The sequence below is a fragment of the Procambarus clarkii genome, chromosome 51, assembly GCF_040958095.1.
Source record: "Procambarus clarkii isolate CNS0578487 chromosome 51, FALCON_Pclarkii_2.0, whole genome shotgun sequence".
NCBI lineage: Eukaryota > Metazoa > Arthropoda > Malacostraca > Decapoda > Cambaridae > Procambarus > Procambarus clarkii.
In genome coordinates this window covers 8350716-8377262 of record NC_091200.1, presented here as the reverse complement: position 1 = coordinate 8377262, position 26547 = coordinate 8350716, and the positions used below count along the sequence as shown (strand labels likewise).

Here is a 26547-nt window from a genome sequence, read left to right as displayed (position 1 = left end):
ACAGGGCGCCTTAATCCGCTTGACCATCACGGCCGTCAAAAGGAAGTGATAGCCGAGGCTATTTGAGCCACTTCCCCGACGGCAACTCGGATGGTAATCTTGGGCATAGCATTTCACCAAATCACCTCATTCTTTGGGGCACACGTGAGGAACACAAATGCGAACAAGCCTGAATGGTCCCCAGGACTATATGCGAATGAAAACTCACACCCCAGAAGTGACTCGAACCCATACTCCCAGAAGCAACGCAACTGGTAACTACAGGGCGCCTTAATCCGCTTGACCATCACGGCCGTCAAAAGGAAGTGATAGCCGAGGCTATTTGAGCCACTTCCCCGACGGCAACTCGGATGGTAATCTTGGGCATAGCATTTCACCAAATCACCTCATTCTTTGGGGCACACGTGAGGAACACAAATGCGAACAAGCCTGAATGGTCCCCAGGACTATATGCGAATGAAAACTCACACCCCAGAAGTGACTCGAACCCATACTCCCAGAAGCAACGCAACTGGTAACTACAGGGCGCCTTAATCCGCTTGACCATCACGGCCGTCAAAAGGAAGTGATAGCCGAGGCTATTTGAGCCACTTCCCCAACGGCAACTCGGATGGTAATCTTGGGCATAGCATTTCACCAAATCACCTCATTCTTTGGGGCACACGTGAGGAACACAAATGCGAACAAGCCTGAATGGTCCCCAGGACTATATGCGAATGAAAACTCACACCCCAGAAGTGACTCGAACCCATACTCCCAGAAGCAACGCAACTGGTAACTACAGGGCGCCTTAATCCGCTTGACCATCAGTTACAGGCCCTGTAGTTACCAGTTGCGTTGCTTCTGGGAGTATGGGTTCGAGTCACTTCTGGGGTGTGAGTTTTCATTCATTATATATATATATATATATATATATATATATATATATATGTCGTACCTAGTAGCCAGAACGCACTTCTCAGCCTACTATGCATGGCCCGATTTGCCTAATAAGCCAAGTTTTCATGAATTAATTGTTTTTCGACTACCTAACCTACCTAACCTAACCTTACCTAACTTTTTCTGCTACCTAACCTAACCTAACCTATAAACATAGGTTAGGTTAGGTTAGGGAGGGTTGGTTAGGTTCGGTCATATATCTACGTTAATTTTAACTCCAATAAAAAAAATTGATCTCATACATAGAGAAAAGGGTAGCTTTATCATTTCATAAGAAAAAATTATAGTAAATATATTAATTCAGGAAAACTTGGCTTATTAGGCAAATCGGGCCTTGAATAGTAGGCTGAGAAGTGCGTTCTGGCTATTAGGTACGACATTATATATATATATATATATATATTATATATATATATATATATATATATATATATATATATATATATATATATATATATATATATATATATATATATATATATATATATATATATATATATATATATATATATATATATATATATATATATATATATATATATAAATAAAATGACACACACAGTATTATATTTAAGCAATTTTTTCTTTATGAAAACTTTAATATTAATGTTTAATCTTTTATAATTTTTTTATTTCCTTTTATTGTGGTTCCAATATTTATTGACTGAGGAAAATTAGCAAAAGAGAAAAACTTATAGAATGTGTACACTAACTATTTACTGCTGTGAGATACCAACATACTTACTACTGTAGCTATATCAATGGTAGGCATTATGGGACTAGAGGGTTGTGTGTTATACACTCACCACTCAGAAGATTGTTGATATGAGCTGGTAAATCCATGGAGGAACGCCGGGAATTGACAGTAGATCCCAAAACAGGACTCTCTCTTTTTGAGAAAAACTGTTTCAATCGTGATGAGCCGACAATTCCCATGTTGCTAGCATTATTAGCTGCCATTGCTTCATCTTGCCCACCTACGAAATTTCAGCAAATGTAAGTCACATCACTTTTTAAGTAAACAATACTGTTGTGTTAAAATATCCAAATAAACGAGAATTGACAAAAAATTAAAATATTTTAATCCTAGAAGTTACATTAATAGTATATGAAAATGTCAAATACCACCAAAAAAAACAGCATTGAATATTGAAATGCCATTTTCTGGGCGAGACCCAAAGGCTTCCCGGAGCTATACCAGGCAGATGAGTACATATTAGACCATGGCAACAGTCAATCGAAGGAGTTCTAGACCTACCGGGGACCAGAGCCAGAACCTGGCCCACTCAAGAGAGGCACGAGGAGCAATGGCCTATAGACACCCCCGTGTAATTGGAAGGAGTCTGTCTGCCATCTACCAGGTCAGGCACCCAGAAAGGTATGAAATTCCAAAACAAACTACTGCTGGTCAAAAATTACAAACTGTAAGCCGAACTAGCAAACAGAACTCCCAATCAAAAACAAGGAAACAAACATGACGTCACCACAACCGCCGCACGTCCGTCTGCGCAATTCCCACCCACCCTGGGAATGGGGACGGGGAGGGGGGTCCTAGACCACTTCGCCGGCAACTCTCCTCAGTTCAGAGGCTGAGTATCAAAAACACAAAAAAAAAACATCAACTGGGAGGGAGGAAGGGATGATGGAGAGCCTCCAGGTCTCTCAGAAAATGGCGTTTCATTACATACAACGCTTGTTTTCTGTGGAGAGTCCCTTCGGCTTCCCAGAGCTACCTAACCAAAGATAAAATGAAAAGGGACTTACCCGGGAGGCGGTAGTCACTCGCTCCATAATTCGAAGTCGAGAAAACTGGCCGCAACCTGTGGCCCAAGGCTATACACTCCTGAGAAGGGCCAGGAACATTAACAAGGTACCGTGCAGCCAGGACCCTGCTCAACCTCCAAAAGCCCTGTGCTCGAATGATAGGCCTGGACATATTACCAAAAACAGCAGCCAAAGCCGCAAACTTATGAACGACGTGGGCACGGGAAAAGACCGCAGGCTGGCTGGACTGAATAATCCTGTGGACATCCTGGGAAACCTGCATCCTGGAATAAGGAAAAAGGGAAACCGGGTCAACCCAAAGCACGTCCTGTGCCACAGTGGCTGTGGCACACAAATAACAGCAAAGAGCCACAACCGGACACAAAAAATGATGAAGCCCCGGCCGAACCAACTAAGCATCAATAACACAAGGACCCCTTTGCAAAGCAGCAGACTCATTCTTCGCCAGGAAAGATGGAGAACTGCTGCAAGCGAAAAAACAACCACCAGGACCAAAAAAGTAGAAACCCCTGTGCCGGAAGAGAGCATGAAGCTTTCCGACAAGCAACAACCCAGAGCAACAACCGAACCGGTGGGAAGAGGTACAAATAACCCTACCTCGACCAGTCCAGCCGAAAGGCATCGATCCCAACGGCCTCGCAGGCTGGGAAGGGTGCCACAAACTGGAAGACGCCTCAACCACGCTGATGCGAAAAGGTCCACCTCTAGGAGCCTGTACATCAGGTAGAGCCAACTGAACGAGTCGGCATAGACTGTCCATTCCGTGGATAAAGGAATGAACCGAGACAGGCCATCCGCCAGGACATTCAACACCAAGAACGTGAACCGCCAGGATAGCCAAACGACCACATCGAACACCTACGCTTCAGACAATGAACCACCGGGGAGCAGTCCAAATGGAGCCGGATCGTTCCTCCGCGAGCAACATGAACCCTCTGAAGCGAATGCCACACCAAATGCCACAGCTGCAAAAGCCCGCGCCGAGCTGTGAGCCCGACGGAAGGACTGACCCCCACCAACCCTGGCCAGCCTGGTGAGCACTGGTCATAAAACCCAAGCCGAGAGACGAGGCATCTGTGAACACAACAAGCGAGGGGCTCGGGAAGGAGTCAGAGCACAGAACCCCGAAAAACCCTCAGGAAGCCGGCGACGCAGCAGCCGACGCAAGGCTTCCGGGATCCGTACCCAGCGATTGCGAGAGCGGCAGAAGGGACGCCCCTGAAGAAACCCGAACAACCGCCAAAGCCAGATTTTACCCAACTAGTAGACTAGCATGGCGAAGATCAGGCTCCCACACTGCCGTTCGAACAACCGATGTGTGACCCAGGTGCCCTCCAAAAACCGTCGTAAGCTCAGGACCGCAGCCGCAACACCACCGCCGGAGGGAGAGACAAGGAAGTGGTGCGTGAGTCCCACACGAGGCCCAGCCCAGTCCAAACCTGAGAGGGAACCAAATGGGACTTCCTCCAGTACACCAAGAACCCGAATCTGGTGAGCTGGGAAAGAACCAAATCCCTGGAGAGCAAACATGGATTGGCTGGGAGCCAACACCAGCCAATCATCGAGGTAAGCCAGAACTCTTAACTCCTATCAGATGCTAACGGGTCACCGCGACCCAGGTGAGGCGTGTGAACACGAGAGGTGCCAGATCCAAACTGGAAAGAAGGGAACGAAAACAAAAAGCCTGTCGCCCCACAACAAAACCGAGCCAGTCCCTAAATCCCAGATAAATTGGCAAGTTAACAGGTGACAGCATCATTTTGACAACACACACGTGCTAACATTTTTTATTATATTCTGAAAGTAAGGCATGGGAAATTTAAATACAACACTTGCATTATGCTTACCAGGGTAGCCAATTATGTCTCCAATAAAATCATCAATATTGAAGCCTGGTAGCTCATGGTCTACTGGTTCAATGTTAGTTGATTGAATTTGCCGATTAACGTCAACATTCTGCATATCCAGCTCTTCTTGGTGCAATTTTGGTGATTTATTATTCAGCACTTCTTCAATAATTGGAGTATTACAGCGAGATCCCTTTCTGCTCCCACCACCTATAAAAAATATTACATATACATAACTGGCATATGAACCTTGCAAGAATAATTTAATGAGTGAATGTAAGTGAGGGTGGAAAGAACAAAAGATATAATGCATGAATATGAGTACATGTACTGAACACAGGTGGTAGCAAGACCTAGGCTGCTTTCCAGAATAAACGTACATAAAATTAATTCATCAGAATACCTACTGTGTGCACAGTAAGAGAAAGGCGACCTTTTCTCTTGCCCAGCCCAGGATTTAAACTCGGGGCCTCTCACGTATGATTTTATTATTTGGGCTAAATAACACAAAAATGTCAGTTCCCAACATATATTCTGTATTGCTGTATTCATAAAAATACCATTACAGGTATTTAGCATTTCTTAACTTGAAACACACACCTAAATGAATGTTGCATTATTTCTAATAAAATTAATATTGAGCCTCAAACTCCATTACACAAATGAATTTGCCAAGACTCTTCCACACACACACACACACACACACACACACACACAGAAAGATGACATTAGGGAATTTATGAAAACATTGAATATTTCAGCTGTATAGTATGTACTTTGACCTGCAGCTGGTCTCTCCAGAAGGTGACAATGTTTCAAATTTTGAAAGATTTGCAACAAAGTGAGAAAATAAATTAAGATTAGCATCCCTTGCTTATGTGAAATTGAAGGCCTTGCCCTGAACTATATTCGATCCAATCTTAGTGACAGATGCCAATATGTTGCCATCAATGATATAACCTCCCCCACTCTACCATTTACCGTTGGAATGCCACAGGGCAGCATCCTAGGACCTTTCCTATTTCTTATATACATCAATGATCTGTCTAATGTCTCTAACATTCTTAAACCTGTACTATTTGCTGATGATACTACCTTCATTTACTTAGACCCCCCCCCCCCCCACACACACATACTAAATAATGTAAGTAACGAATTAAAAAAGATCCACTTATGGATGTCAACCAACAAGCTCATACTAAACATAGAGAAGACCTACTACATTTTACTTAGAAGTAAATCATCAAGTGAAATTCAGCTCCAGATAGACAATGTTAATATCAGCAAACAAAATGATGGAAAGTTTCTTGGCCTATACATAGACAAGAGACTCAACTTCAGCACCCACATACAACACACACAGAAAAGTTAAAAAAAAAAAAAAAAAAACTGTCTGTATACTTTCTAAAATCAGATGTGTTCCACACACTGCTCTCCTCATTATACTACACACTAATCTATCCTCCTATCTAACATACAATATCTGCGCATGGGGTTCCACCACTGCAAACTACCTCAAGCCCATCACCACCCAACAAAAATCTGGCATTAGAACAATAAACTGTTTTCAGACAACACACAGCCCCTGTTTAAATCCCTAAACATGCTAAACATTAACTCCACACATTCTCTTGAGCCACTTACATATACAAAACCTTGTTCCTAAATGTAAATCTTTATCTGAAACTCTTCCTTGACAGATGTAAGAGATCCCATTGTAACACGGGGGGGGGGGGGGGATGGGATTAGATCGGATAAGATTCTACAAGCTCACGACGTGGTACTATACCTCCAGCAAAATTCAGGGATCTCCTTTATGCCACCACCACCAGACCATTAACCCGGGTCTTGACCGATTATGCTCTCAATAAACCTTGGGGCTTGATCCCCAGTTATTTGGACGAGGAGGAAAGAATCTACGTTAAGTGTGGGATGTATGTTTCCTGATGTTGGAGGATAGGGAACAGAGCCCCTCCGAAAGAAAAAGTATATATATATACACATATACATATATATTATGTACATACACATACACATATACACACACATATATAAATACACACACACAAGGTGTATTACGCACACATGCGTATGCACATACACATGTGCACACACACACACTGTACACATGTACATGTGTGTACACACACACACACTGTACACATGTACATGTGTGTACACACACACACTGTACACATGTACATGTGTGTACACACACACACTGTACACATGTACATGTGTGTACACACACACACACACACACACACACACACACACACACACACGTACACGTGAAAAGAAAATTACAAGCCGCCGACCAGCAGGCAGAGAGCACCATGCCAGCCAGGCGAAGAAGGCACAAAACTGCATCAAAAGGCCCACCTCGACAACAAAACCCCAAAGTCCCAGCATGATCACAACACGTGCCAAGCCCCAAAAAGATCAGTCTGCAAGCCAGGAAGACCCCGGAACCCCAGAAGGCAGAACTGGGTCACACACAAGGAAACAAAAGCCCCAGAACCTAAAAAGTGTGCCCAAGAGGAAGAAACCTCCGGAACGAAACCAAAGAACCCAAAGGAACCCGGAATCGAACCAGGGGGAGCCCAAACTACCACATTTGCCAGCGGAGATACACCACAGAAAGACAAGGCACAGCACCCAGACAGAACTCCTAGGGAAACGGTCAAAACAGACTGAAAACCGAGGGACAAGGTGTGGGAGCAAGCATAACAGACAAGGCACTAAGCCCAAACCTTAGAGCCCAGACCCAAAACAGACAAAACGGAAAACCCAGTGTAAAATCAACACTCAAACGTTCCCAGAGGAACAGAAAACGGGCAGAAAACACCAGAAAGGCAAAGAAACGACAACAAGAGAATAAAACCCATGAAAAAGGTGAAACACTCACCCAAGACGCTCGTTCGCACACCCAGGTGCATGTAAACGAACCGCAACGCCGGGAAACCGGCAGAAGAAAATGGCCACCAGAACATAGGGCTGTGCCCGACGCAAACGATACGAAAACACGCCAGCAAAAGGGGTAAACAAGCAGACTGGATGGGCGAAAAACTCCGTCCAGAAGCAGAAAACCCAGGCAGGGGCAAACCGCCCCAGAACTGCTAGCAAGCATTCCCCACAGCCCCGGAAACCCGCAGCAGAGGCCCCGGGGCAGAGTCGTCCTCCAAGCCCTCCGCCCTTAAAGAAAAGCAAGAGTCCATGGGAAAGGCAGCAAGAAAGGGCCGCTGGTAAGACCCAGAAGCCTTGGCAGGAGGAACAGGCTCGAAAACCTCTGTCCCCAACCCGAACGGGGCAGCCCCCGAAACCACCTGAGTCTCGGCCCCAACTAAACCCCGCCCCGACCCCGAAACCCGCAGACGGTCCGGAGCCGGGAAAGGGGCGAACAGCACCTAATAAAAACGGGGCAGCCCTGGGGTATCCGTGTGGGAAACACCTAGCATGTTGCAGCAACCTAACCTAGCTTGCAACACGGATGCCGCCTGTACTCTGAACACCAATAACATCAGGAGAGTACTGGAGAACAAACAGAGAATCTCTCTCACAAGACTCCGGGTCAAGGTGTCAGTGACCCAACAGGCAACTGAGGCCAGAGGAGCGTCTATCCCGGTTGACATTAGCTTACGAACTGATGTTAGGCAGCCGGCGCGGTGAGGTCCGGGGCTCCCCCCTCCCCCTCTCAGGACGAGGAGGGCTGTGCGGACGATCGGCGCAGCAGTAAAGTGTGATGTTTGCTCGTTTCCTTGGAATTGTAGGAGTTTCTGCCTCTCTGTTCAATTTTTTGTTTTAGTTTTTTACCATGTGGGGGTTTGTTTTGTTATGCCTACCTTTCTGGGTGCCTAACCCTGGTCGATGGCAGATAAGGAAAACCCCAACCACAAGGGGGTTTTCCAGGGCCATTGTTTCCTGAAACCTCTCTGAAGGGGCCCAGGTTCTGGCGCTGGTCCCAGGTAGGTCTGAACTCCTTAGCTAATGTCCCGGTCTAATATAACATACAATAGCCCGATAAGCTCCAGGGAGCCGTAGGGGCTCCCCACAGAAAAGCTGTCCAACCTTTGCAATGTGTAATAGTCAACAAAATAAAATCCAGCCCATCAACCGTGAAGAGCTCAGTCCCCCAGGGTACTGTGCTTGCTCCAGTACTTTTTCTCATCCTCATATCGGACATAGACAAGAACACAACCTATAGCACTGTATCATCCTTTGCAGATGACACTAGGATTTTCATGAGAGTTGGCAACATAGAGGACACGGCAAACCTCCAATCAGATGTAGATCAGGTCTTTCTATGGGCTACAGAAAATAATATGGTGTTTAATGAGGATAAGTTCCAGCTCAAAAACTCAGGCAAATCATAACATAGAACGAAAAGGCAATGTAAAGGAACTAGGTGTACTCATGTTGGAAGACCTTACCTTTAAAGAACACAATAAAGTAGCCGTCACAACTGCAAGAAAAATGACAGGTTGGATAACAAGAACTTTTCACACTAGAGATGCTATACCGATGATGATACTTTTCAAAACGCTTGTGCTCTCTAGAGTGGAGTACTGCTGCACAATGACAGCCCCTTTCAAAGCTGGAGAAATTGCTGACCTGGAGAGCGTGCAGAGATCCTTTACTGCTAGAATCCACTCAGTAAAACATCTAAATTACTGGGACCGACTAAAGAGCCTAAATCTGTACTCCCTTGAGCGCAGGCGGGAGAGATACATAATAATTTACACGTGGAAAATAATTGAGGGGCTGGTCCCAAACCTGCACACAGAAATAACATCACATGAGACCAGGAGGCATGGCAGGATGTGCAGAATACCCCCGTTGAAAAGCAGAAGTGCAACAGGTACTCTGAGAGAGAACTCTATCAACATCAGAGGCCCGAGACTGTTCAACACGCTTCCACTACACATAAGGGGCATAACTGGCCGACCCCTCACATTGTTCAAGAGAGAACTGGATACGCACCTCCAAAGGATACCTGATCAACCAGGCTGTGACTCATACGTCAGGCTGCGAGCAGCCGCGTCTAACAGCCTGGTTGATCAGTCCAGCAACCAGGAGGCCTGGTCGACGACCGGGCCGTGGGGACACTAAGCCCCGGAAGCACCTCAAGGTAACCTCAAGGTAACCTATGCCTTATTCAACAGTAAAATAAAAAAGTACCTAATTTCATCCTCTGTTTCCTACCAAGTGTTTCAAACTCGCACTGTATCTTGTGCTATCCACTCGCCCAATATATGTGCCTAAGCCACACAACTTCACCATTGTAATCACTGCTATCATCTTGTATCATGATTGTTGTGTTGACTGCAAATTTTACTACACTGTACCTAGAATTAATCATCAAATTATGCTACAATGTACCTGTTGATAATTATCAAATTTAACTATAATGTACCTATTAATTTTCTTCAAATTTTCTTACAATGTACCTGTTAACACTTCAAATATGTCTACAAATTACCTACTTAAAATTATCTGTTAGATTAAGGACCTTCCCAAAATGCTGTGTGTGTTAGTAGCTTTACAAGAATGTAAGAACATCAATGGTATTAGTCTCAAACCAATGTACCTTCTAGTATATATTTATAAATAATTAAATAAATGTAGAGTAGTATAAGGACAGAAGAGTTCAAGCAAAAAAGAGATATCAAAAAAGCAACAATTCAAAGAAATTTTATATTTAATACAGAGAACTGATAACATCAAAGTATACCTGTTTACAGATACCAAATTAAAAAAAAAACTTCTAAAATAAAACTCACCATCTTTGTCCTTTTTAGAGCGCCGACGCTCTCTCTTACTGGGTGGTTTGGTAGATGCATTTCCTTCCTCTGGGATGTCATCAAAGCCAACTAACTCAATGTACTCATTTTGACTGAAAAATATTTTTTACAATTACTGTAAAATAATTAAAAGTTTTCTGTTTATGCCTTGTTAAAATGCCAAGCTTTCTATTATCAGTAAATTTAAATATACAGATCAAGGCTTTACAAATAGGATTCTTCACTTTTATATGAAGATAGAAAAGGATAACAGGAAATGCATTGAGGAGATTATGTAACAAAATCAAAGGTTTCCAAAAAATACAATATTTACAACAATCACCACTGGATGTGGTTGGTATGTGGGCATGAGAGAACATCAATACTGTACTGAAAATATTAATTTATGGATACTGAAATACATTTAAAGAAGGAATGTGTTAATAGATGGAAAGGAATAATAAATTAAAAACTCTATGGTATGATAGAAGATACGTCTGGAACGAATTGATCTGGATATTCAAGGGTGCACTACTGGAACATTGTGAAGCATAAATGCACCAGATACAATAGCTGTAAGGTAGGACTGAACTAGATCTTGCTCCACAAACTAGATAAACACAAGGCATCATGTGCAACACTATACATAGGTAACTGTCAACACCTTGTGGAATTGTCTACATCAACTTCGAGAAAATAACACCCATTACTGTACTAGTGAACAGCAGGTAGGTTTGAAGGACAAGCACCTTGAGCATATACATAATGAACAGCTTTTTTTGGGAGAGGGGGAATAAGCATTACTGTATCCAAGAAAATCTTTGGAGGAGATGGAATCGAACTAATGCCTTGGGTCGCCCCAGATTTATGCCTTATCCATGAACCATGACATGCTTAAAAAATACCATCTTCAAGCCTGACCGAATTTTCAAGTTAGTGAATTCAATTCCACTGCCCTGCTCCAAAGTGTCTCAAATATTTCACATTGTGTTTTCATTGTGTATTACTGAATCTGTTCTGAATTTAGCTAAAGAATTTAGCTCATACTTTGAAAAAATATTTCACTCCTATATAAAGTCTTCACTACCTTTATTGATACATTGCAATAAATATTTATTCATAAATACTGTACCTTGTAGGACCTCCAGTGAACCATTCTGGTTCTTCTTCCTCATTGCGAGAAGACATCCGCCGCCGTTCCTGATAACGACGATCTCTCTCTCTCCGATCAGTTCTCTTTTCAGTTTCTTCTTCTTCAAAGAAGCGACGTCTATTTTCATATCTGAAGTGGTTTGAAAATGTAAACATAGAAAAATTTCAAATGAAAACAATAGGCATTCAACTGTATTTAATCACTGAAAGGAATTCCAAGAAGAAACATGACCAAAAAAAATTGAGACAATATAACAAACTGCTATATATGAGGGATTAATATGAAGAAAGATTTATTGATGAATGAAAAATATTTTTGCATATGGAATTTTGTGGGGTTCACGAGGGGTGAGGTTCAGTAATCTTAATCAAACCTACCTATTATCCCGATCAAAGCATTGTTCATTCTTCGATCTCCAGTCTCTGGTGTCCCTACGTGGTGGTTCAACTTCTCTTTCACGGTCTCTATCTCGATCTATATCCCGCTCTCGTCTTGCTGTTTCCCTACGTTCACCAGGAACCGGCGTCTCCAAATCATCTCGTCGAGAAATTCGACCAGAACCAATCCTACGAGCTGGAATCTCTCGATGGGACTCCCTCTGAGGACGTTCTGTAGGCGAGTCTGGACGTTTAGTTGCAGAGGGTACTTGCTGTAAACCATGACAGCCTGTGCTAAAACTTCGACGCTGGGGTGACAGCACTAGCCCATCTTGTTCTTCTTGCTGCAATATATGAAATTTAAATCAACACAGACTGTCAAACAGGAAATTTTATGTTTTGTTTCAAATACATTATCTGCAGGCATCAAAATATTATGCATTATCATGTGGCAGCCAGCACAGAGCAGCCAAACTATGAAAGTTAAATATACCAATGAAAAAATAACTTTTTTATACAACATTTAAAAAAAAAAATACACACACACACACACACACACACACTGTGTGGTGGTGACTGTGAGATGGAGGAGGCAGGAGTCACACTGCAGCAAGCTCCTGGAAATATCGAATTACCTAAGTATTGGGAACAGGTCGAGGGCTACAGTGGTGTCCCGGGTTACATAAAGATTCAAGGAAGGGTAAAAGCAAATAAAATACAATAAACAAAAGGCCGCATTAAAACATTAATATAACAGTACTGTTCTGTTCTGTTACTTTGGACTACCATCATAGTGAGAACCCCCCCCCATTATCCATATCACCCCTATCTTAGTTAATGGCAACCCATCCCCATTAACTAAGACGTCTAGGCAAAGTAAACAGTACACTTAACCCAAAAAGTTTGATAAATGTTCATAAGGTGTTGACCCCAGAAATTGGTAATCAATTCTACATAGGCTTTGCTACAATTACTGCAAGGAATTGTGTATACCCTTGCTGTTGGCTTTATTTCTAAACCGATCACCAATTAAGGGTGTTTATTAATGTAAAACTCGTATACAGTACTGACTATTGCAATGTTAGTCAGATTCCTTGTCTCCAATTGTGAAACAAGTTTTCAGTCAAATTTTGCTTTAGCATTGCTATTAATTCTTAGTTCTCTTTCTGCATGTCCTAATGAAATAGGTTTAGAAATGTATCAGTAATGTACTCTAATGAAACCTGCCAAAGCATTTTAAATGCCCTGATAAAAATCCAATTGCTTTGTCTCTTTTCATCAAAATCATCATGATGTTTAAAAATTGCTAAATAAAAATGTATTCAATTTATTTATTTAAGTTAATCCTGTTCACGTTTGGTCTTACCCCACCATTGCCTCACCTTTTCCATTTACAAGCAGCTGCAGTGATAAAGCTTTGCAGCTTTGATAAATCCCTTACAGGTATCTTCAATGAAGCCTACTCTCAATTTGAGGTTTTTCTACATCATTGCCAACAATTTGTGCTACATACAGTACAACCAAATATACAGTTTATGCAAGGCCTTAGAAAGAGGATATGTCTTGTAAACAAATATCAGACATGGAATTCAATACTTAAATTTTTTTTAACTAACCTTGACTCTTTCACGAGGGTCACGGCTACGTTTCAATTCTAAGTCAGGTGGACGATCAGGCCTATTATTGGTCACTTTAGTACCTGTGGAAGCAGTGCTGGACGGACGCCGCTCATCATGCACTGCTCTAATCCATCTTTCAGGGTCCCATTGTCCTGGAGATTTGTTGTAGGCAGGATCCAAACAAGCCGGCCATTTTATTGACAAAGGGGCTTCCTTAAGCGCCAATAGCTCTTCCTAATCAGAAAAACACATTAATTGAAATTTCAATTGAAAAACACATTAATTGAAATTTAAAACTTTGCTAAATTACCTGCTTTATTAAAGCAGGACAATTTCATCATGATAAAAATCTTTGTCCAACCACTTTCCTGCCTTCCTCTGCTTTACTTTTTTGTCTTCCTTCTATCTGCTGCTGGTTATTAGCATACACATACAAAACACAGCTGATAGAAGCAAGTCCCTAATAACTTTTGGTTACAAAGGAAATAACGCATAGGTCAGAGCCCAGAAAAAGTAAAAGGCGTATAACGCCGGACTAGTGGAAGAGTTGTAAAGCCTTACACTAGCCCATAACACTATAGGCAAGTGGAAGGCTTTATAGCCAAAGATAATGTCTGTTAGTATAGAAAGCACAGTTAGGTACAAATAAGAAAAAGAGCATCCTTAACCTCTGAACTGCGCAAGACCCCTGCAGGCACTTGACGGGGAGTGAGCAACGCGCCTCCGGGATCTTATAGGTATAGCGTATTCAAAATATTCTTATAGGTATAGGATTCACTATAAATACTTACAGGTATTCAAAACTCTCACGACTACACAGGGTTCACATCAGCTTCCTAAGGGCTCTTGTAAACAGACGCCTTTTTTTTTTTTTTAAATCATGGGCAACATTTCCGGGTATGAGAGCCTCAGTAATGAGTGAGCAACCAAGGCTGGCACACGCAGCATTAACTCTCAGCACCGCTGTTCAGCTTGTGAACACAGCATCGCCTAATACAGTACAACCTTGATTCAACGTACCCCGATTCGACGAATCTCCGGCTAGTTCGCATACTTTTCAGGCCGGATTTACTCACCCGATTCGACGAACAATGGTTCGCCGAAGCGGGGGATGTTCGGATTTGTTTACGACGTCGAGACAGAGTTCACAGACTGATGGAAAACTTTCCCATTCTATCACAGATTACAATTATTAAATCCTTCATAAGACAAGTTCGATCCCACAAGTGGACCGCACAAGTGATCCACAAGTGGTCCACAAGCTTACGATGTTGGGACAGAGTTCACAGAGTGGCAGAAAACTGCCTCATTCTATCACAGATTACAATTAATAATTCCTTCATAAGACAAGTTGGATCACACAAGTGAACCACACAAGTGAATCATATGAACCAAACACCAGCCAGAATGGTCCACAAGAAGTGACGCATATTAACCAAACACCAGCCAGACAAGTGAACGACTGCGTTTCAATGATTTTCGTTCACCGATTTGTGGCACATGTATCTTTGTAAATTAATTTAAAGGCTGAAGCGTGAATAGCTAGCTAATGTGTTGAAATCTTCTTATATACATTTTCTGTGATGAAACAAGATGAGTGAGGGTGGACAGATAAGGGAATACTGTACAGTAAACCTCACTTTACAGTGAGGTTTCACTCACTTTCGTCTGTGTTGTTAAAGTTCAGTGACCCATGACTTTGAACGTTTCACATTAATAAATAATTTCTAAAACTGGTGTGTTAATAACTATTATCCTAATTAAACTAAAAACCAAAAATATACTGTAATATGATAGATATCTGCTATTTGAGAAATTATTCACGTTATTGGCAGCACAACTCCAGCATGAGTGGACGGGTCTAATCCCTGTCCCCACAACACCATGCTTGTTTTGTTCGATTTCGTCGCCACAGTTCAGTGATCTACGGCTTCTAAATAATAAAATTAATAAATCAGTTCCAAAGTACTTTTCATAGCTCTTATTACCGTAATAATGTTGCTAAACTAAAATATATAACCCAAAAATATATAATTTGATGTAAATCGAACATTTAAGATAAATTTATGTTACTGGATCTGGCTTAAACACCAGCTTACTGAAGGGTGTACGTAACAGCCATACCCAGCACGAGAACAGCCGTACCCGGGGGTCGCTGCTCACTCCTCATCTCGAAGCCAAGACAACTGACTGCAACCGCCGACCCAAAGTGACAAGCCCGACTAGGCCCAGGGATGTTCACAAGGTGACGAGCAGCCAGAACCCTGTTCGACTGCCAAAAATCCCGCGCCCGAATGTCAGCCCAGGACATATTGCCAAAGATGGCAGCAAGAGCAGCGAACTTACGAAAGTCATGGGCACGGGGATAGACCGCAGGCTGGCTAGCCTTAATAGCTCTGCGGACGACCTGGAAGACCCGCACCCACAAACAAGGAAGGGAAACCGGATCAACCCAAAGTGCGCAAATAACGGCGAAGAGCTGCAACCGGAAACAAAACATGATGCATCCCCGGGCTAACCAACCAAACATCCACAACCCAGGGACCCCTCCGGAAAGCAGCAGTCTCATTCTTTGCCAGAAAATAAGGGAACGGCTTTAAACGAACAAAACCATCACGAAGACCGAAAGAGCAGAAACCCCTGCGCCGGAGGAGAGCATGAAGCTCACCAACTCGACCCCCAGAGGCCAATGCCAACAGAAAAAGAGCCTTGGAGAAACAAACCCGAACTGAAGGGGCCACAACAAACCGAGGAGAAGAAAGATAAGAGGCCAATGACCAGAACGGCTCAGGTGGCACATGAGCAGGCTGGAGAAGAAAACGCCTGAGACAGCTTGCAAAACGGTGCAGAAGTAACATCAATACCGAAAGCAAGCCGAAACGGCTCCGCCAGCACCGCACGAGACAAGGCGACAGTGTTAGGGATAAGATGACGGACCTGGAACAACCAAGAGAGAAGAGACAACACTATCCTAACGGAAAGCGAAGTACAATGACGAAGACGCAGGATGAAACGGAAGGACTGCCAGGAAACTTCGTACTGCCGCTGAGACGAAACCCGCAGGTGGGACACTAACAAGGAAAACACCTGATCAGCATAGAGATGATAAACTCGAGTAAAAAATAACATACACGAAGACTCGAGGAGAAGTCCAAACCAGCTACGTGACGTTCCCATCCGATCTGCTCGAAAAGGCGGAGCTGCGGGACAACCTCAAGGTTTGGACACCGAGCAAGCAGCGCCTGAAACCATGGATGGGCCGGCCACCACAGGGCCAAGAGGACAACTCTCCAAGTGAGTTAGGACCTGGAGCAACAGCTGAACCGGGTAAAAGAGTTACAGGAATCCCCACCACGAACAGTCCTGCCGAAAAGCATCAACCCCGACGACCTCGCAGTCGGGGAAGGGCACCACATACAGGGGAAGGCGCCGCGACCACGCCGACGCGAAGAGGTCCACCTCGAGGCGAGCGAACGTCCGGCGAAGCCAATTGAAGGTGTTTGCATCAACCGTCCATTCCATGGAGAGGGGAACAAAACGCGACAGGCCGTCGGCCAAGACGTTGGACACTCGCCGTACGTGAACGGCCAGGAGAGCCAAACCAAGAACTCGGCAGATGAATCACCCGAAGCGCCCAACCCCAAAAGAGCCAAGGACCGTATCGAACCCCCCCGGTTCAGACAATGAACCACCGGAGAGTAGTCCGAATGGTGCCGGATCGTAGATCCGCGGGCGACCCAAACCCTCTGAAGCGCAAACCACACCGATGCGAACTCCTGCACCGTGCTATGGGCTCGACGGAAGGACGGACCTCACTGCCCCTGGCCAGCCTGGTGAGTACTGGTCACAAAGCCCCAGCCTAGAGACGACGTGTCCGTGAACACATTGAGCAAGGGCTCGGGCAGGGGCCAAGGCACCAAACGAGAGAGAGAGAGAGAGAAAAAAAAAAAAAAAAAAAAAACAGGAAACCAGCAACACAGCAGCCAACCCAAGGCCCCTGTGGGATCGAACCCAGCGATCGCAAGAGGCGGAAGGAACGTCCCCGAAGGAACCAGAACAGCCGACGAAGTCAAACCCGACCCGGCAGGTAGACCAACATCGTGAAGTTCAGGCTCCGTCACAAACCCTCGAGTAACTGTCGGGTGACCCGGGAGCCCCCCAGAAACAGGCGCAAGCGGGACTGCAGCCAGAGGAGAGACTCCGGAGGAAGAGACAAGGAATCTTTTCAAGAGTCCCACACAAGACCCAGCCATGACCAAACCTTGAAGGGCACCAGATAGGACTTCTTCCAGTTCACCAAGAACCCGAACCCGGCGAGCTGGGAAAGAACCAAATCCCTGGCTAGCATACAAATGGACTGTCTGGGAAACCAAACTAACCAGTCGTCGAGGTAGGACAACACCCGAACACCTAAAAGATGCAGACGGGCCACGATGACTCGTGTAAGGCGTGTGAACACACAAGGCGCCAGATTCAACCCGAACGGGATACAACGAAAGCAGTAACCTTGACGCCCCACAACAAAACCGAGCCAGTCCCTGAACCCCGGATGAATTGGTTCATGCCAATAAGCATCCCGGAGGTCCAAGGACACCATCCAAGAATCCAGCTCCAACAGGAGCCGAACCTGAGACAGCGTAGTCAACCAAAAGGAGAGGCAATGAACCCAGGGGTTCAGACAGGACAAGTCCAGAATGAACTTCAGGTCTGCACAGTACTGTTTCGGCACTGGAAACAAGACGGGAAACCCATCCGAGGGGCGACGTCGGTTCGACGACGCCCAAGTAAACCCACTCCAAGACGAGTCAACGGAGCACAGAAGAAGCCTACCCCGCCAGCCCCGAACCCCCCGAAGGAGGAGGGGCCACCCAACACCACCGCAGGCCAAATGAAATGACCCGAAATGCCCACAAATCATGGGACCAGGCGTGAGGGAACAGCGCAAGCCCCCTCCCCCTCATTGCCCCTTCAATGGGGTGAACCGCGAAGGGGCCAGTGCCCTTTATGAGACCCAGAACCCAGCACAGGGCAAACACCGCGCCAACCAGCCGAAGGCACAACCGAAGACGGAGCCAAGCTTGAACCCGGCGCCAGTGGCCTACCACGAGATGAACCCCGAGCCCTGGCACAACCCCTCCGGGTAGGCCCCGGGACCCCCCGGAGAACCAACACGTCTGACATCGGACAGCAACTGGCCAAAGCAGCCAGAATATACTGCACTACGGCTCCCGGAGCAAAAAGAGGACAAAAGGGCGAAGACATCCTAAGAGCCAGGGCCCAGGCCGATTCCAGAGAGGAGGCAAGCACGGCCTGTCGACACTCGAGCCGGGAAGCATAAAACTCGGCAACCACATCCTGCAAGATCAGCACAAACAGCTTCAACAAAGCAGCTGACACGCGAGCAGCCGAGCCCAAGGCACCAGACCCCGGAACGACCCCAAGCGCCACCACATCCTCCCCAAGCCAGTCCGAAGACAGCTCCAGGATGGAAAAATTAGCGCAAGGCCGATGCCAAGAGGCCCCCTGGAGCGCAAATTCTTGGCCACCTGCGCAGCCGAAAGGGAGGGAACCTGCACATGAAGCTGCAGAACACTAACATCCCGGGAAAGGGCAGGAGCAAACAAGCACTCATTGAGGTGCTCAAGGTCACCCCCCAGGAAAACCTGAACCACAGTCGAAACCTCGTGCCACTCAAGCGTGTGGGAACAACAGAAAGAAAGCCAGGCCTCCAATGCAAGACAGGACAGTCCACCAGCCAGGACAACTCCGGAACCTCGTAACGGACCCAGAAAGAGTACCAAGTCCCAAACCTGAAAGACGACGGATCCATCACCAAGGCGTAATCCGGGGTCACGCACGAGGTAAGCCGCTAGGGCCGCCCACACCGAAGACGGTTGGATGGGGGAAGCCGAAAACCTCCAGAAAGACGGAAACACCGCACCCGAGGGGGGACAGAACCGAACACGGGGAGGGGCAAACACCATATCCAAGTAGTACACAGAGGGGAAAATAAAGAGAACCTCACTTCTCTTGTAACAATAAGCCCCACTCCAAGGGTATAAAAACCCAGGCAGGGTCCAGTGGGGCCCAAGGCCCCAAGTCAGCCCCTCCCTAGTCCCAGGATCCCCCTCCACGGGATCTGGGGCCGAATCATCCCCCAAAGCACCGGCCCCTAAAGAAAAAGCTGGCGCAGCTGAGTAAGCCGAAGAGAAGGGGGCCCACTGGTCAGACCCAGAGGCTTCGGCTGGGGGATCAAACTCGAAGACCTCCGTCGCCACATGGAAAGGGACATCCCCCAAGACCGCCCGAGACTCAAGACCATCTAAAACCTGCCTTGACTCCGAATCCCTCAGATGCTTTAGAGCTGGAAGCAGGGGGGGGGGGGGGGGGATGGAAACCAGAACGAACCACCAAAGGGGAAGGACGAGGGGCACAAACTGAACCAGGGTCGAAGCGACTCCCATTCCTCATGTCCGGGTCCCTATAGGCAAAACAGGGCAGCCTCAGGGCATCCGGGTGAGCAACCAACCGAGAGCGTTGCAACAGCCGACAGCGTACGTGCAATGCCTGCGCTGCCTGTACCCGTAGAAGATCATCATTAGACTGGGTAAATTGACTAGCAAGTAACAGAACTCGCAGGACTCAGGGTCGAAAGTGTCACCAACCCAACAGGCAGCGTGACAGAGGCAAAAACCGTGAGGATCACCTTGAATCAAGGGGACCGAGCAACCCTGGAACTCGCACAAAGTGAGAGAGGACTCCGGGGACACATCCATCGGACCCACATGCCCCCCTTGTGGATTCCCAGGGTCCTGAGCATTTACCAAAAGGCACTCACGCCCAGGCAGGGTACTGCTAACCAGCGCCCACAACTATCTATAAGCTGAACCCAAGGGACGTGTACACTCACGGGAACCTAGCAGGGGCTCCTCCAGAAAAAAGCCGTACACAGGTCAGACATAATTGGGGAAGCAAGGCAGACCCCCCCCCACCCCCACCAGCAAAAAGAAAAAGAAAAACAAAACCCTGTAAGAGGACAACGTACCCCAAGGAACAGAGCCGGCCGCTGTGAGTGGTAAAAAGCTGTGCAGCACCCTGCGCCCCACCAGTGCAAACTGCCTCTTACCCTAAGGTAAACAAGGAAGACAAAACCCCAAAGCACCCAAAGGGTGGCCAAAAAACTGAGCAGTAAGAGGACCTAGCAGAGGCGGGTTCCAAGGAGCTTGTGGAAGGTAACTCCAAGCCCCAAGGGCAGTACTTACAGGGCACCCAGGGACGAGAACCCTAGGCACATGCAGCCCGAGTACCGTAGAATAACTCCTGGCTTTTGCACCCCTCGAAGACAGCCACCACACTATAAGCACAGTGCTGAAAACTCTGGAGCCAAGCACACAACCTCCACCTCTAGCATCAGCCTGAGAACTGAAGGGTGGATAGCTGGCATGTGGGGTCTGGGACTCCCCCTTCCCCCTCCCACGGAGGGGGGAGCTGTGCAGACAGCGGCGTGGCGATGTGTGACGTCATGACTGTTTGCTCGTTTCGTTTAGGGGAGTTCTATCCATTTGTTCGGCTTTAGGTAGCAATATTTTCACCAGAATAGGGGTTTGTTTTGGAATGCTTACCTTTCTGGGTGCCTGACCCGGTCAATGGCAGACATAGAATGCTTCCATCCACACTGGGGTTTCTATAGGCCATTGCTCCCCTTGCCTCTTCTGAGGGGGCCAGGTTCTGGCTCGTGGTCCCCGGTAGGCCCATTGAACTCCACACACATGACTGATGCCAAAGTCTGACATTAGCATATCAGCCTAGTTGGCTCCAGGGAGCCAAAGGGGCTTCCCCCAGAAAAGATGGAGAAATGGTGGTCCAAAACATTTATGTAGCATACCCTAGAGTACTGCCACTGAGGAAGATTCTGTGGAGAAGAGGAGCTGGAAGGTGGTGCAGTTCCCTTCTGGGATTCTCCCCCACTGGAGTTTGATGAAGAGGCAGATGTATCTCCTTCCTCTGGCTTAGAAGAGGGTGTGGAGGAGTCCCGGCCTCCACCACCACTGCTCCCATCATCCCCGTCTTCCTCCTGATGCTGATGACTAGACCACATATCAGGACACTCTATATTCATTTCTGTAAAATAAAGGCAAATACATAGTATACATATTTTAAACCATTTTATCTTATAACTATTGAAATAAATTTGAAAAACTTGCAACCTTCTTTGAATATTCATAAAAATACTATCTCTAATTTAAAAGTACTGCATTTACTGTACAGGAAAGGGATACCACCACCCCTGAAATATAAATATAGATTATCTATATCCATCTTTCAGCAATGTATGTTAACATGAACTGATCAAATAATGTCAAAATATTTCAGGCTAGTTTAAAAAATGTATATATTTTTGGGAATCAATTCAGAAAGATTTTGCACTACAAATTTTCACACATGTTCAAAGTAAAATATTAATTAAAAATCTAATTCCTTTTACATATGGAATAGTGACATTGGCCTGTAAAAATTTGTATACAGAACAGTACACAATTTACTGAAACTTAATAAAACCTACATACAGTATTAAACTGTTGTTCATGGGTAATTGAGGATGGTATACCCTGTGGCAGACACGACTTTAAAAGTCGTGTCTGCGAATCTTTAAAATCGAAATCTTTAAAAACGATTTCAGTAAATCGTTTATTTATTTGACGATTTTCATTTGTTTCCACCTGCGACTTACACACTGCAAGGCCAATAGCAGCATTTTTTTTATTTGTGTGAGGGAGAGCCATACCATCTTGGTTCAGTATAGCTGCGATACCACAACCCATCACAACGTCAAGAAAAGGAAGGAGGGAATTAGATTCCCATTCAGAGGAGAGCAAAGGCTGAAAAAGACTAAGGTCATGAGGCCATAAAGTAAAAATGTCATCAACATAGCAAAGCCAGAGAGAGGGAAGAGTATCAATAGAAGGAAGAACAGTTTCGAAGTATTCCATATAGAAATTGGCAAGAACAGGGAAGAGGGGGGAACCCATAGCGACACTGAAAGTTTGAGTGTAATATTTACTGTTGAAAGAGTGTTAAGAGTTAACACAGAGTCTAATAAGTTCGAGGAAAATGTCAGTGGGAAGCAGGAGAGGAAGAAGGCCCTCAGTTGCCTTCTGTCTAAGGAGAGAGAGAACGTCATTAAGGGGAACATTAGTGAACAGAGTCAACATCAAGACTAAGCATCTTACAGAAGGGTAGTCTTTCTATGAAGTCCTGAGAGTGACGAAGGTGGGCAGGAGAAAAAGTGCCAAGGTAAGGTGTCAGAGTTTTAGCAAGAGGATAGCTGACAGAGCCCCGTGAAACGAAATGAGCCCTCGAAACGTCGTCGTCTCTTCACTTTCTAGTGTGTGGTTTGGTCAACATATGAGCAAGTTTAGATGGGTATAAATATGACTTGCCCTGTATAGGCCAACAGGCCTGCAATTTTATGTTCATTAGGCTATCTGAAGCAAATTTGCTTTTGTAAGGTATGGAATAATATTCCACCTCCTTCCAAATTAAAAGGAATTTGCATATCAAATGAAAAATAGCTATCCAATACCACAAAGAATATACTATGTAATAAAAAATTACAGTACCATGATGAATATCCATTAAAAATAACTTAATGTCTAATAAAAAATAAGATGTTTTACTGAATAAGAACATAAGAGCATATGAATAAAGGTAAATGCAGAAGGGCTATTGGCCCATACAAGGCAGCTCCTATTTATAACCACCTAATCCCACTCACACATTTCCAATCCACACTTGTAACAATCAAGGGACCACACCACCACACCCCGTGGCAACTAGTTCCACATAACATCCCTGTTACCGAACCAGCATTTACCCAGGTCTTTCCGAAATGTAAACTTATCCAGTTTATACCCAATGTTTCGTGTTCTTGGATAATAAAGAATTTAATTCTACACAAGAAACATCTACCCCAAGCAGTAACAAAACACACATACTTTATTTATTTATTTATATATCCAAGAAGGTACACTGGGATTGTGAGGATACATAGCATAGTAATTACATTCTTGTAAAGCCTTGTTTATTGATACTGTAATTACAAATGTCCTAGGAAACACAATTTGGAGTTTAAACCCTATATATATGAATTGAGTGATCATTCACCACTAGCTTTGATTTTTGGGGTCTAATGCACACTATTAGGACTAAATAAATCAGATAATATTAGTTAGTTCCAATTGATAGTACAGTACTAGTAAAGACTGGTAATATTGGTACTGTTGAATAGCAAATGCTTTAACCTAACTACAACACATTTACCCATATAAATTAATTGTAGCTAACAATTGTACTGAATTTACAGATTATATATACAGTATACAGTACACCAAATGGCTTTCCACTGTCTGGGACAAGAAGCCTATACTTAGGCTTAACGAGGTCTCACTTGACCAACTACTGACCCTCACTAGGACAATAATTATCCAACTTTCGGGTACAGTATCTATTTACTGCTAGGTGAACACACACATCAATACACAATACCATCTACATTCTTTTTTTGAGATATATACAAGAGTTGTTACATTCTTGTACAGCCACTAGTACGCATAGCGTTTCGGGCAAGTCCTTAATCCTATGGTCCCTGGAATACGATCCCCTGCCGCGAAGAATCGTTTTTTCACATTTTTCACATGTGTTTCCAAGTACACATTTTACTGTTGCGTTAAACAGAGGCTACAGTTAAAGAATTGCGCCCAGTAAATCCTCCCCGGCCAGGATACGAACCCATGACATAGCGCTCGCGGAATGCCAGGCGAGACCTTCAGTTTTGAGCTGATTTACCTGAATTTACCCTAGGGCCACTAACACAAGTAACCTCGACAAGGACAGCAAGCCAGCAGTTTGTCGAAGGTACCTCCCCCCCCACCCCATTTGCCTGTATGTTATTTTCCATCTGTACTTTAAAAGTTAACAGTTTTGACCTTTACAGTTTCTGTGGGTAGGCGGTTCCATGGGTTTATAACCCTGTGGGTGAAAAAGCACCTCTTGTTCTCAGTCCTACATTGTGGCTTGTTGAGTTTGAAACCATTGATTTGTGTTTGTTACATCTGACATTTTGAAGAAATTTTCCAGATCATTATCTTCCAAATTGTTTAGTATTTTAAGTTTCAATGAGATCCACTCTGCCATGCCTGGTTTGCATTGTTGTTGTTAGCCCTGTGGCTCTCAGCCGTTCTTCATATGCGAGTTGACTTAGCTCTGGAATGATTTTTGTTGCCCAATGTTGCACTTTGTCCAGAGCAGATCTGTCCTTCTGAAGATGTGATTTCCATGCTTGGATACAGTAATACAAATAGGGGCACACCAAAGATTTATACAACTGAATCACTACCTTTTCCCTAAAGTCAAAGATACATGATTATTCCAAGGGTTTGGTTAGCTTTTTTGACAGCTGCCCCACCTGCTGTGCAACTTTCATCGAGTGGTAGATTTTTACTCCAAGGTCATTTTCTTCATCAATCTGCTGTAATGTTATTAATTTGGTAGTTGTGGTGTGGGTTATTATGCCCCATATATGCAGGGTCAATATTATAAAGCATTTGCCAGTTTTTTGACCATTTATGGAGTTCATGTAGATCTCTCTGTAAGGCTTCAATAGCATTATCATTTCCCACTTTACCATAAATCTGTGTCATTTGCAAATTTGATGATGTGGTCTGATGATGTAATATTTTCATAACATTAATGTCCATCACAAAAAAGGGTTGGCCCAATGGACCCTTGTGGTACCCCACTTACCCCATTTCCCCTATCAAATTCGTTCCCATTTAGCACAATTGTTTTCTTTGTTCTAACTATTATTTTGTGCATTCTAGTATTCTTCCATTTATTCCATGTGTCTAACTTCCTTGCCAGCCTTTCATGTGGTACCTTATCAAAGGCATTAACAAAATCCAATTATACATCAACTGGAAGTTCTTTGAGTAGCTGGTTACTGTTTCCAAAAATGTGAGCAGGTTTTTAAGGCAGGATCTATTTTTAAATGCTGTCATCAAGCAGATGATGAGTAAAATCAGGCGTAAGCGGCATTGGACTCTAAATTACGAGCATTATACCCCATCACCTATGCCTCATTTTACTCATCATCCGCCTGATAGTGACATCTGCCTGATGACAGACCACTGTACTGAAGTCCATTCATCATTTGGATACAAGCCTAATATTAAATTAGCCAATAGGCCTAAACTAACATTCACAATAGATCTGCAAACTGTACAAAAATACTTTTAATAAAAGTGAATATAATACATAGTAGTGGTTTGCACACTACTGCCAATCATAGAGTATAGTTTGCTTGGTTACTGAATATAGAAGACTGCCCAACTTAACACAACCTAACTTATAATATCCATGCCTAGCCTAATAGTGTGTATTAGACCTCAAGACAAAAATAATGTTTGTAGTGAACAATTACTAACAGGATAGCATCCCCGTGGCCTGGTCCTCAACCAAGCATCCTTTTTTTTGTTACACACCTCTAGGAAGCAGCCTATAGCAGCTGTCTAACTCCCAGGTACCTATTTACTGCTAGGTGAACAGGCGCATCACTGTGAAAGAAACACTGCCCATTTGTTTCCGCTTCCGCCAGGGAGCAAACCGGGAACCTTAGGACTACGAATCCCAAGCGATGTCCACTCAGCAGTCAGGGCCCCCCTAATAAGGTATATATATTGTATACACTTCAGATCTATTTACAGCAATAAACAAAACATGAAAACTGACAATGCATAAGATGTCACCATCATATGTAATGTATTTGCCAAACCTTTTATGCTGCATTTGATACAAAGGTTTCATTATCCACAGAATATTAGACCAGAACACATCCAGACAGTGCAATACTCGCCGAGTGCAGCATATCAAAATACAAGATGAACAGCAGTTCACTCACTGATTGGTGCTGCCTTAATTAACCCAAACATTTAACAAAAACACTGTTCATGAAATGTCAATTTGGTAAATGCAATAAAAAATATTTGTATA

At 44.5% G+C, this 26547-nt stretch overlaps 1 protein-coding gene across 20 annotated transcripts in view; it reads right to left on the bottom strand.

Annotated features, from left to right (window-relative positions):
* LOC123774611 (eukaryotic translation initiation factor 4E transporter) overlaps positions 1–26547 on the bottom strand; it is a 177153-nt gene that overhangs the window by 96943 nt on the left and 53663 nt on the right. For all 20 annotated transcript variants that reach the window (XR_011222652.1, XM_069303922.1, XM_069303921.1 and 17 more), the window contains 7 exons: positions 21386–21621; positions 13498–13734; positions 11882–12225; positions 11484–11633; positions 10352–10464; positions 4572–4781; positions 1746–1916 (listed from right to left, as the gene is read on the bottom strand). Coding sequence is in view for 19 of the 20 variants with exons in the window: in XM_069303922.1 (XP_069160023.1) it covers positions 1746–1916; positions 4572–4781; positions 10352–10464; positions 11484–11633; positions 11882–12225; positions 13498–13734; positions 21386–21621 (1461 nt within the window). In the remaining variant the exon portion in view is untranslated. The remainder of the gene's footprint in view (positions 1–1745; positions 1917–4571; positions 4782–10351; positions 10465–11483; positions 11634–11881; positions 12226–13497; positions 13735–21385; positions 21622–26547) is intronic.